This window comes from Chlamydotis macqueenii, chromosome 8, assembly GCF_036417535.1.
Source record: "Chlamydotis macqueenii isolate bChlMac1 chromosome 8, bChlMac1.mat, whole genome shotgun sequence".
Taxonomy (NCBI): domain Eukaryota; kingdom Metazoa; phylum Chordata; class Aves; order Otidiformes; family Otididae; genus Chlamydotis; species Chlamydotis macqueenii.
In genome coordinates this window covers 13,411,427-13,423,809 of record NC_141563.1, presented here as the reverse complement: position 1 = coordinate 13,423,809, position 12,383 = coordinate 13,411,427, and the positions used below count along the sequence as shown (strand labels likewise).

The following is a 12,383-nucleotide window of genomic DNA, read 5'->3' as shown; positions in this document are numbered from 1 at the left end:
TCCGTTTGGCCCACAGCACTTTAAAACTGGAATTATCTGATGTCTCAGGCATGGCAGCTCAGCTTTAAATATTAATTCCTTTCTTGAATATATTAGGATTATTTTTTTTTTAATGTGATTTTCATGCTCGGTCTCCTGGGTGCATAAGACTTGTTTGCTCAGTGAGGACATCTCTGGTATTTCCTTGTATTAATCAGAAGTATTTCTGAGCCTATTGCCATCTGTCAGTAGTTTCCTTGCTTGGGATTTACGGTGAAGGCTGGGCTCTGACCCGGTACACCTGACAGCCCCTGCAGCAAGCTCTGCGGCCGCTTGCCTCTCCTCCAGCTCAAGTGAAATCGCTTGTGTAACCTTATCTGCGTGGCCGGGTCTGTTGACTTCACCAGTCCAGGTTAAACATGTGCTGTGGCAGGACAGGGACCGAATTCAGCCATAGGGAAGGGACAGGGACAAGAGCACTTTGCTGGTTACCTTTTATAATTTACAACGTCGGCGCTGGATCCTGCCCTTAAATCCACTTGGGCAGCGCTTGGAGGATTTCTGCACTCTCACTTACGCAGCTGTGAAGTGTATTAGGCTGAAATTAATCTGCCAGCCACAGCTAACACGGCCCTGACAGAGCTAGGAGGGTGTTTAGCAGCATGAACAGAGCTAATAATAAAAAAAAAAAAGACAAAAAAAAAACCAACAAAAAACCCAACCCTGCCAATGCATACTGTGACCAATTTCCAACTGCAGGGAAAGGCATGCGCTGAGCGCTCCCTGGGATATTCTCCACCCTTGCGCCGAGCAAACGGAGCCAAGCAATCTCTAGGTCTCAAATCCCGCCTGCCCATGACGTTCTCATCTTCCAGCTTCCCCTGGTCGCTTTTGAAGGCAAGCGAGCACGTGCTTCTCGGCGGCGGCCCCCTGCTCCCTGAAGACGCTCGGCCTCTGTGCAAAGTCTGCAAGGCAGAGCCGGCGAGAGGTAGGTGCTGCCCGCCGGGGTTGCTGCCTGACAAGCCCGGAGCTGGCAGCGGCGGTGTCCCCTCTGCAAAGAGCTGTCCCTGGGGGAAGCCGGGGAAGGGGGCTGCTGGGGGACGAAGCAACGCCATGGTTTCCTGCGAGCGGTGACAAGGTGGGCATCGGGCACGGTGACCGGCGCCAAGGTGGCTGAGAAAGGGATGGAGAGGCAGGTGCAAGCAACTGGGGGGGGGTCTGCATAAGGCTCTCCTAGCTGCTGTGTCCCCAAGGCCCCTCTTCCCCTAAATGCGTCATGGGTGCATATTGCAACCAAGCTGCATGAGAAGGGAGCTTTTTTTTTTTTCTGTTTGCATGTGCCTCTGCACGTTTTTATTTATTAATTTGCTTTCCTAAGTTGCCCTTCTGTGCAGCCCAGGTAAACTGCTCTGCCTCCGAAAGCCCTCTGGTCACCAGCCCTCGGCTACCCTTGACCCAGGCAGCATCTTCAAAGGGAGCATGGGCCTGCTGCGGAGCGTGCAATGTTTGCTCACCTCTCGGGCAAGCAGCTACCGCCTCCCTGCCTTGGGGGGTTTCGTCAGCCTCCCGCAGCGCTCCGGGGGAGACCGGTCGGCCACTGCTGCTTGCACAAGGTCAGTCCCCCCTCCCAGTGCAGCCGTTTCCCCCGCCCTGCGGCGAGCTGCCTGTCCTCAGGTGGTGACTGCTGTTCCAGACTTACCCGGGCAACTCGTTAATTAAGCGCTTGTTCGTCTTGCTAAGGCATTATGTTTATTTTCATGGGTACAAGGGGCTGCATCTCCAGTTCCTCAAGGCCCCTCCACAGCCCAGGTCCCAGCAGTGGTGGACGTGCTGTGGTGGATCCAAGCAGAGGCAGCTGTGCCCAGCTGTGAGCAGAGATGGAGGCGATGCAGCATCAGGACATCCAGCCCATGTCTGGTCTCACTTGGGTGCTCTTCAGTTCCTTACGTGGAACCTTGCAGCCTAAAGTGCTTTCCTGGATGGATCTGAAAATGGTGTGTCCGAATTTGAGAATGTCTTAGTTTTTGGGCATGGGGCGAGGAGAGATGCACATCCCTCCTCCCTCCCAGCTGTGCCATTGCTGGAGGCTGGGGCACTCCGGCTCCATTGGGCCTCCTCCTGGGATCTAACCAGTCACAACAAAACAGACCATTCCTTCTCCCTGTGTGACATCTCTGTGTTTTTTTTTTTAAAAAAAAAAAAAAAAAAAGGAAAGATTTAATTTCTATTTAAGAATTTTATTTTCAGTGCTGGTGCAAGGCAAATGGGGACCTGGGCTTAGCAGACCAGGTCTGCATCCTGCTGAGGCTGAGATCCTGGAGGTGGCCAGCTCTCCAGCTGCAGGCTATGCAGTGAGGGGCCACCCTTTGAGATGGCCCCAGGGAGCTGGCAAAGAGTCCCAGCACTGCAGGAGCAAAGCCAGCGCCCACCTGCCCCAGGGCCTGAGCCACAGGGAAGTTTCATATCCTGCCTTTTTAACCCTTGAATTGGCCATACCCCTTTTTTTTCCCCACCTTGTGGTGTGGGAATGCATTTCTGCATTTTAAGGCATTCCCAAATTCATGAGCCCCTACTTTCAGGGGGTTTCAGCAGCCAAGTGGGGGTGCAAGGCCCCTGCGCTAAGAACAAACTGTCCAAGGCAGCTGGAGGTGACATGAGGACAGGGATGGGAGGGACATGTGGACAAGGATGAGTCGCAGCAGTCCCAGCAAGGCATGGTGGGGAGGGAAGCCGTGGCCCCTCGTTGCTGCCTGGCTTGTGGCTGGGGTTGGAAAAAGAAGATGTCAGGGTGGTATTGGATTGGGCATACACGGGAGAGGGCACGTCCCATGCTAACCATGAGAGATGTTAACCACCCTGGTCCCCAGACCTCTCACAGAGAGATCAAGGACCTCACCGTGTGCCATCCCTGCCAGCTCTGCGTTGCTGCCTCGGAGGCAGAAGGCTGCAAAGTCCAGACCCGGCCGACCCTCCCAGCTCACCGGGCGCTTTGCGACCCTGGCAGTTCTTGCAGGATACAAACCGCACTGGAAGGAAGTGCCGGGGCAAGCGAATAAAGGTGTTCCCACGAATTAATAGGAGGAAAAAAGAAAAACATGTGCCAGTTGGGACTCGCCCCTGGAGCGAGCATTGTTTCTGGCCGGCTCGCTGTGCATTTAGAGAGGGGATGGGGGGGGGGGCGGCCTTTGAAGCTTGATTTAAATCCACTCCTGGGAGGTGTCACCTGTTGGCGTCGTGCCTTCCCCCAGCTCCCTGATGAGGTTTTTGTCTCGTTGAACGCTGGCGACAATAAGGGTCACTGGAGCACGCAGCTGGGCGAAGGCACAGCCTGAGCCGTGTTTCCCAAAAAAACCCCGGCAGCCTGCAAGGGGAGGAGGGGAAGGCAGGCGGTAAACAAGCTGCAGGGAGCCCTGCGAGATGGCAAACGGGACGTTTTTTTTTTCCCTGCTGGCTTCCCAGGAGAGGGTGCTGGCTCTGCGGCTGTGGCGCCCGGCTCTTCTCCACTGCCTTGTAAACAGGTTGTGCAGGCCAAGCTGGGCCAGGGGGAGGGCATGGGCATTAGCACTGCCACCAAACCTTCCCCTGGGGCAGGGAGCGACATCCTCCCACCCCAGCCATGAAACCCTTGTCCGCGCTGGGGCTCTCTCCCAGGCAGGGGTTTGCGGGCCAGCGTGTATTTATTGGATAGAGAGGAGAGGTTGACATCGCAAGCTGCCTTTGCTCCCTGCTTCCCTTTGGGGTTGTTGGGAGCTCAGTGGGTGAAAAGAGGAGCTGCCTGGCCCCAAGGCTTGGGTGGCATGAGGGTCACCACATGCTGCAGGGACTTCCACCTGTAAACACCCTGGGCTTGTTTGCAGCCAGCTCTGGTGGCTGAAGTTTCGGGGAAATTTGCAAGTAGCAAGCACATTTCCAAGAATTTGGAGCTATTGGAGCTGTCATTGTCCTGATTGTCCTCTCTGCAAACCTAGGGAAACAGGTTGGGCATGGCTTTACCTTGCCTGTGGCTTGACAGCTCCCCTTTATGGGAGCTGTTTTGAGTTTCTCCTGGCCTGACTGGGTCTCAGCACTAGCTCCTGCCTCCTTTTTCTTCAGCTGAGCCGTTAGATTCAGGTGATGACAGCTGAACTTGGTCTGAATATGGGATCCTGCGCTAACTTCTAGGGGTCAAATGCAGCATTTGTTTCTGTGTTGAAACCTTTGCTCTGTACATCAGGGTGCAGGAACTCGGGTGTTGGGGGAAGGCAGTTTCTGCTGTAAGGCTCGGTGGCTCTGCCTTGCCCAAGCAATAGGAGGAGGTGAAAATCACCTGGATTTCACCCTGGTCCCGGGCAGCCTCGGGACACACGCTGGTGGCAACAGCAATAGCAAGGTGGTGGTAAAGAATGAGCCGGGTTGTCTCCGGAGGCAGGGTGGGAACCTGGCTCTTGAGATGGGCAGTAAATCAAGGCGAGGCCTTAGCCAGCATTTCCACCTCCTCCTGGCTGAGGATCCAGCTCTCTCTGGCCACTTTCCCTCCAGGCTCTGGCTGTGCAGAGGCTGTGTGATGGCCAGGAGGGTCCAGCTTTTGGAGGGATAGCAATTTTTGTGCCGTCCCCTCAAGGCTGGCGTGGGGCGGCCCAGGATCCTGTCGCCCCAAGGCAGGCGTGTGGGTGCTGTGTGCTTGGTGTAGTACCTGCGTGTGCAGGCGTGTGCACACCGGCTGGTGCTGGCATCGCTCTCCTGGCCCTTGGGTCTGGGCCGGGAGGTGTGGAGGGCTGAGCAGGAGCAGGAACGGGACAGCGAGCGAGCTGCTGGGGTGGAAAAATACTGGGCAGCGCCTGCGGTTTTGCTGAGTGCCCCTCGCCACCCGAGCGCCTCTGAAGCGGGTGCTCCCGCACCCACGGCGGGGCTGGGGGATTTCTCCTCCCCCGTGTGACAGTGACCGATCCCGTGCCCTGGAGCGAGGGTCTTGGCTTGCAAATCCAGGTGCTGGAGGCTGTTAACCCGCTCGCAGGGGCAAAGAGGGGAGTTGTGCTGGCACTGCCTGCCCCCTTCCCACAACACGTTCACCAAGGAGGGGGGGCTGCTGTTCCTCCCTCTCCTCGCCGCTGCCCTGTTTACCCAGGGCGGCTGATTTCCATCCCTGTGAGTTATGCAAAGCCAGCCGCTAATGTAAACGCGGCGGAAAGCCCTGGATCCGCTCCCGCCGCCGCTTCCCTAGAACTATGCGAGATGAGGGGTTGTTGTTTTCGGACAGAAGGGTTGCAAAAGATACTCCCCTCCCCTCAGTACGGGGCGAAGAGGGGGGTTCCCGCAGCCCGGGGGGGAGCGCCAGCCCCGCCGCGGTGCCCCGGCAGGAGGAGGAGGCGGAGCGCGGCCCCTTGTCCCCCCCGGCCCGGTCCTGCCCCCGGCCCGGCCGCCGCTGCCCAATCAGTGTGGCGGGGCCGGCGCTGCGGCGCCATAAAATGGCGGCGGGCGCGGCCCCCGGAGTCGAGCGTGGGAGTCCCGCGCCCTCACGCAGTACCCCGCAGCTGCCGAGCCCAGGTAACGGCCCCGCGGGGGGGGGGGGGGGGTGCGCTCGCCGCAGCCCCGGGGGGGCGGGCAGGCAGGCAGCTCTGCCTTGGGCTAGGACCCTCACCGTCCCAGCTCAAGACCTTCTAGGGGAAAATTCATGCTTCGCCTTTTTTTTTTTTTTTTTTTCTGGGGGGGGAGGGGAGAAGGTGGAGAGGGAGCTCGAGTTTTCTCTTGAAAACAGATGCTTTTTTTTTTGCAGTTTTTTCTTCACAAGGCTCTTTGGCCGCTTGCTTAAATGCGGGTGCTTTCCTTCCTGCCAGCAGATGGGCGCGTGGGTGATGCTTCTGGCAGTGGAGCGGGGCTGGTGGGAGCCCCCCGGGGCGAGCAGAGCCACCCCGCCGTAGCGAGCAGGGCTGGTCCGGGCACCTCTAGCCTCCCTGCAGAGGGATGAGGTGTTGGAGTGACTTTCTAAGTCACTTCAAACTTCCAGGCTTCCGCAAACACGCGTGGATGCCGGCTCCTGACACGCGTGGGGTCGCTGGCCCTGGGAGGGCAGCTCCAGGCTGCGCTGGGCTGGGAGCCCCTTCGGCCTCCCCGTTGCCGCCCGGGTTGTTTGCGCTGCCTGTTGCTCTCCCTGCTGCCCTAGGCGAGGCCTGTGTCACTTCAGACCAGCTGGTCTGAGAAGGCGGTGGGGGCTGTCAGGATGAAGAAAGCCCCAGCTGAGCTTTCCTTCTGCGTTAGCCTTGCTCCGGAGCGGTAGCGAGCGTGGAGGTGAAAAGTTCACGCAGGGCTGAGGAGGACTTTTGCAGGCTGTTGCTTGGTGGATAAAACCTAGTTTGTTGGCAGGAATTTGAGTATTAACGGGACGCTTTAAAGGCATCGCTTCTGGAGCAGGGCTTTCCTTGCTGCCTGTGTCTGCCTGAGCCGCTGTGTTTTCTGCCTGCAGAACAGCATGGAGATGGCAGCCAGCTCAGTGGTCGAGCCATCTCCTGCTCCTCTGTGACTGGGAGTTGAAAGATCTGGGAGCACCAGGAAGGGCTCACAGTTGGGGTTGGTTTTTGTGTTCCTCCCTCTAGGAACCCCCTCGTCCGGTCTGCAGCCATGGCCACCTCGGCGAGCTCCCACCTGAGCAAAGCCATCAAGCACATGTACATGAAGCTGCCGCAGGGGGAGAAGGTCCAAGCCATGTATATCTGGATCGATGGGACAGGGGAGCACCTCCGCTGCAAAACCCGCACGTTGGACCACGAGCCCAAGAGCCTGGAAGGTGAGAGGGTTGGTGCAGGATTCACAGCCTCCTGCTGGGTGGAAGAAGCAGCTGTGCTTGGCTGCTCTGGAGGAGATGCCATTTTTCTCTTTTCATGGCAGAAGGATGGTATTTGGGGAAGATGTTGCTCTTCACGCCCTCCCAGTTACCTTTGTCCCCAGATACCTTAGGGGGATGATCCCAGCTCTCCAGACGTGCAGTTTGTGAGATGCCTGGGGTTGGGAGCTGGTCCCTGGTGCTGCCCCCCTCCAGAGGGGGCTGTTGGCAGGGGCTGGGGGCTGTTGGCAGGGGCTCGGTGGCCCATTGGCTCTCAAGTACTCGTTTTGGCCGGAAGTAGTTTGGCAGAAGAAAGTGGAGGGGAAAGAATGGAGCTATCCGGTGTAATTAAGAGCTTGTGTCCCTCAGAACAAACAGTTCCAGCTTACACAATAATAGCATTAGGATTTTCCCCAGGTTGCCATGGTGCTGGCTGGAGACAGTTATGAAATGAAAATACTGTGTGTGACTGAGCAGAATTATCTCTCTCTTTTTTTTTTTTTTTCCTTTTTTTTTCTTTCCCTTTCCTTTCCCTTTTTCCCTTTAAGGGAGTGGTTGGCACAGCTCCTTTGAAATCTTTGTATTTCCCATCCTCCCATTTTCCCCCCAGGATATGGAGGAGATAACATTGCCCTGGTGGCTTTGCTGCTGCTCTGACTGTGCTTTGACCTGGGGGGCAGTGCGCAGCTGGGAGGGGTGGGTGAGGGGGCCAAGCTGCCCGTACTCCTCTTTCTCCTCCATGTGAGACTCCAGCTAAGGTGATTTGCTCTCCCACCTTCTTGAGGCCATGCAGCATGGATAAGGGTATTCCATGGCTCTCCTCGTTCCTGCAGCTTCAAGATGTCTCGTGTTCTGCCCTTTCCCAGTTTGTCCAGCCACCTCTGCAAGGAGACTGTGTGCTCTGCTCGTCCTGGTGGCTGTTGTGACATGGGAAACGTCCTCAGTGCTGCTCAGTTGGCTTGGACTTGGCCAGCAGCCCAGCTCCTCGTGTTTCCCAGGGTAGCTGGGGAGTTGCACTCCCCTGTTCTTTGCTTGTTTTTTTTCTTGGTGGTGTGGTTTTTCATTTGTTTTTGGTTGAGTTGTTTGTTTGGTTTTTTTTTTTTTTTGCTTCCCCCATTTGGAACAGAATCAGCTGAGCTGGGATTAAACCCTTTATAGGTCTGTTCTCTATAAGCATCTTCACCTCTGTAATACTGGAGGGTGGCAGGGAGTCCATCTTGGTGACTGGGGACCCTGGGTCACTGTGGCTCCTTCCTCTCTCCACTCCAGATCTCCCTGAGTGGAATTTTGATGGCTCCAGCACTTTCCAGTCTGAAGGCTCCAACAGTGACATGTACCTGCGACCCGCTGCCATGTTTCGAGACCCTTTTCGCAAGGATCCCAATAAACTAGTTCTCTGTGAGGTCTTCAAATACAACCGCCAGTCTGCAGGTGAATGGACCTTCTCTTGGTGGAGGTGATGTTTCTGGGGAGGGGAAAGGGAGACCTATCCAAGTGCTGTTTGTGTCCATAGCATCACGCGTGACACAGAAATAATCCCAGCTCTGAAAGTAAAAGGCAAACAAAATACCAGTGGTGGAGAAAGGGCTGGTCCTGGGATTCTTCACCAACACTGTTGGCACTCAACCTATAAATAAAATGGAAAAGGGGAATGGAGGTGGAGATGCTAATAAGCGTCATCTTGCTTTTCTGTTCTAGAGACAAATCTCCGACACACCTGCAGGCGGATTATGGATATGGTGTCCAACCAGCACCCCTGGTTTGGGATGGAGCAAGAGTACACTCTTCTGGGGACAGATGGACATCCGTTTGGTTGGCCTTCCAATGGCTTCCCTGGACCCCAAGGTAACCTCTCGGGAGTCTGCGCTGGACCAAGGCAGGAGTCCTTAATGCCTCCTTTGAACTGTAGTCCGCGTGATGCAGCTTCAGTGCTTCAGGCGAGCTGAAAGATTCAAGGTGTTTCTAGAAGTGAAGGTGGACAATAGCAAGCAGGATATTCGCAAAAACTGACCCATGTAATTAAGATTGTTACGGAAAAGCTAAGGCGAAGGTTGGCCACACTTAAATTTGCTACTTGGTTTGTTAGTCTGCAGGTGACTTAAACTCTTGCCCAGCATGACAGAGCACAAGCTCAGACCTTCAGAGGGACTTGCTTTATGTCAGTGCTCTGCTCTGCTAGTGCTTCTGAGAAAAACTGGGGCTTCTTCACACATCCCAAGCCTTTGGAGAATTCTTCCCTGTGTGTGCCTGATCTTCACTGAATTTAAGCCTTTTTTCCTGCTGGAAACTCATGTTGCCCTTGCTGTTCACCTGTGCTGTTGCAGGTCCGTACTACTGCGGAGTAGGGGCAGACAAAGCCTACGGCAGAGACATTGTGGAGGCTCACTACCGAGCGTGCCTTTATGCTGGCGTGAAAATTGGAGGAACCAATGCAGAAGTGATGCCAGCCCAGGTAAATTGTTTTTGGTGCCTCGCAGAGTTGAGATGGTACAGAGAAATCCCAGGCAGCGGGAGCTCTTGGCACTGAGCCACGTAGTTTTATCAACAGTTGGAGCATAAGTGGGTGGGGAGTGTCTTGCTGTGAGTGTCTCTGCACCGCTAAGCCAGTGATTCCTCCTCCTTGTAGTGGGAGTTCCAAGTGGGACCATGTGAAGGGATTGAGATGGGGGATCACCTCTGGATTGCACGCTTCATCCTCCATCGGGTGTGCGAAGACTTCGGTGTCATTGTGTCCTTCGATCCCAAACCCATCCCTGGGAACTGGAACGGTGCTGGCTGTCACACCAACTTCAGCACCAAGAACATGAGGGAAGAAGGAGGTCTCAAGTGAGTTTTCTGAGATGGGACAGTAGTATCTGTTTGCTGGGCAGCAGGCTGGGCTTGGTTGGTATCAGCAAGCTTTTTTGCAGAGCTTTTGACCCCATGGGAGACGCCACTCTTGTGCTTGGTGTTTATGTTTTTGAACCTTTCTTCTGGAATTTTTTTTTTTGTATGTGTATATATACTCCCTTTTTTGTGCTGGGTGGGAAATTCAGCCAGCAGTACAGGTTCATGAGTGCTGTAACAGGCTGTCCACCTCCTGATCTGCCAATGCTGCAAACAGACTCAGCATAGGCCTCTTTTTTGTAATCATGATAAAAGAGGGACCTTGCAGCACTGGGTTGCAGTGGAGCTCTATGAAGGGATTCCTTCTGGCAGCTGTGTTTTTTTTAGTGATGCCCTGAGATCATGAGCCAAGCCGTGACCGTGTGAGCTTCCCAGACAGAAACTTCTGTGTTAAGGAATCTCACCTCTGAGAGCAGGTTCCCCAGGGTGGTGTGTCTATGGGATTTGGCCATGGGTCAAACTGGTGGTGTCCCACGCAGAGCACTTCTGAGGGACCTTTTGAGGTCATGGGGATCCTCTTCCAAGAATCAGCCTGGGTCAGAAGTGGGAGTGGAGAGAAGCCCTGTGTGGTGGTGAGATGATCAGAAAAGTGGGTTGTAGGGCATAGGCTTCATCATGAAGTGTCTTGGGGACAGCAATGAATCTGCTGTCACTTGGATGCTTGTACCAGACACTCATTGTGTCTTCTCCTCTTCCTTGCTCCCATCACAGGCACATTGAAGAGGCCATTGAGAAGCTGAGCAAGCGTCACCAGTACCACATCCGTGCCTATGACCCCAAAGGGGGGCTGGACAATGCCAGGCGCCTGACAGGTTTCCATGAGACATCCAATATCCATGAGTTCTCCGCTGGCGTGGCCAACCGTGGCGCAAGCATCCGCATCCCCAGGAATGTGGGCCATGAGAAGAAGGGCTACTTCGAGGACCGCCGGCCCTCTGCCAACTGTGATCCTTATGCTGTGACAGAGGCCCTCGTCCGCACGTGTCTCCTCAACGAAACTGGAGATGAGCCTTTTGAGTACAAGAACTAAGTGGACTGCGCCCACAGACACCGCCTTCCCCCCACACTTCCCGCACCCCTAAACTTCCCTTCTAGATGTAATCCCAAGGATACGAGATAACACGTTTTGTGTCTCAGTAACTTGTTGTCTTGAGGTGGGGAGGAGGGCAAATGTAGTTTTTCCATGTCTGTCTGTCGTTGACTCTTCAGAAGACAAGAGGAGGAGAGGGTGTTAGAGAACTTTTAACCACTGTTTTATTTTTTTTGTCTAATTCATGTGTACATCTGATGGGGATCCAGTGGCTTCCGGGGACAGACTGCACATGCAAAAAGCCAGTAGGTGAGTGGAAAGCTTAAAGCTATAGCTGACTCTTCCCAAGAGTCAAATATGGGGTGTTAGCCCCACAGCTGGTTCTCTACAGGCTAATGGTTCTTTAAGATTGGTGCCCTTCTGCAGAGAAGGGAAGGTGGGAGCTGTGATGGAGCCCTGCGTGCTCCTGCCTGTATGGTGTGATGGGGAGATCTTCACCCTCTGGCCACTCTGAGGTTTCTGGGAATCTTCTGGCATTGAGCTCAGCATAGGAGTGCTGAGAACTCCTGGTTCTGTCACTGGAAGTCAACTGGTCTCTGGCTCATAACACAGAGTGAAGTAGTATTTTTCTATTTAAATATAAAAACAACAAAAAAATTATATATGAAAGTCTTTTTTTTTTTTTTTTTTTTTAAAAAAAAAGAGATGATGTTCCAATGACTCACCCAGCTAGAGCAGGCAGAGCTCCTGAAGATGCTATTGGAGGCCCTCCAGGTGGGACTGAGGGTGAGCTTGGAGGGCTTGGTGGAAGAGACTCGGATGAGATTTGTTTCAGCGTGGAGTGGAGTTTGCAGGAGGCAGTTCCTAGATCTGGAAAGCCTGCAGAAACATTTATCATGATAACTCGAGCAGCCATGACGCGCTCATGAGCACGTAGATCAACAGGAAGGTGTCCTGAACTGGGAGTTGACTGGTCAACTTAACTGGGTTCTGGACAGAGCTGTGGGTGTCTTACCTTTCCAGCGGGGCTAGATGTCACTAAAGCAGGGCTTTTGATAAAGGAAAAAAAAAGTTGTTTGTTTTTTTTTTTGTTCATAATGTTCTTAGTTTCTAAAACTGAGTGGTTTTATGGAGACCGTTGATGTCACTGTTGTGTCCTGGCTCTCGGGCTGCCTGCCATCCAGCTGTGATGGGGGCTAGGAGAAGGGAGAGGCCACCTGTACCTCCCGGCCAGCCTTGGCACCTCCCAGCAAGTGCCAGGGGGGTTCAAATGTTCTGGGATTTTACACTTGGTTATCTTAGATGGTGCCAGTAATATTCTGTTGCATTTGGACTTCTTCCAAATAGTTGTTTGTTTGTTTTTTTTTATAATAAAAAAAAGAGGAGAAAAAAAAAGAACAAAACCCTAATTCTGACTTCTGCCTCCTTTCCATGGTTCATCATAGCAGCTTCTCTTGTAAGAGTGTTGCCATCACCATTAAAAGGGAATTTGACCCTGATAGGGGTAGGCTTTGGCTTTTAATTTTTGGGGTGGAGGTCTTGCAATGCATGTGTGCTTTCCAGAAAATGGGAGTCTGTAGGTGGGTGATGGTCTATCTGTGACCTGAGTGAGGTTCCCTTGATATGGGAAAGGGACTGGGCTTGTGAGTGTCTGTAGGGAGGGTTATGGCGTAAGGACAGGTGTTTGTGCAT

General features: G+C 54.0%; 1 protein-coding gene across 2 annotated transcripts; it reads left to right on the top strand.

The window, feature by feature from the left end:
- The first annotated feature begins 1,443 nt into the window (after positions 1-1,443).
- Positions 1,444-11,351, top strand: GLUL (glutamate-ammonia ligase). Of its 2 annotated transcripts, none has more exons than XM_086753848.1 (7): positions 1,444-1,592; positions 6,549-6,739; positions 8,045-8,206; positions 8,474-8,620; positions 9,100-9,227; positions 9,402-9,601; positions 10,373-11,351. In XM_086753848.1, the coding sequence occupies exons 1-7, from the start codon at positions 1,459-1,461 to the stop codon at positions 10,689-10,691; spliced, it is 1,281 nt and encodes a 426-aa protein (XP_086609974.1). In that variant the 5' UTR covers positions 1,444-1,458; the 3' UTR covers positions 10,692-11,351. The 2 variants fall into 2 exon arrangements, with proteins under 2 accessions (XP_086609974.1, XP_086609976.1); XM_086753850.1 differs by lacking the exon at positions 1,444-1,592 and adding an exon at positions 5,412-5,502.
- The last annotated feature ends 1,032 nt before the right edge of the window (positions 11,352-12,383 follow it).

Excerpts from the sequence above, each read along its gene's own strand:
- GLUL (XM_086753848.1), top strand. The coding sequence starts at position 1,459 with ATGGGCCTGCTGCGGAGCGTGCAATGTTTGCTCACCTCTCGGGCAAGC. Across the intron at positions 1,593-6,548 it reads GCCACTGCTGCTTGCACAAG|GAACCCCCTCGTCCGGTCTG; the intron begins GTCAGTCCCCCC and ends TCCTCCCTCTAG. Across the intron at positions 9,228-9,401 it reads CAGAAGTGATGCCAGCCCAG|TGGGAGTTCCAAGTGGGACC; the intron begins GTAAATTGTTTT and ends TCCTCCTTGTAG.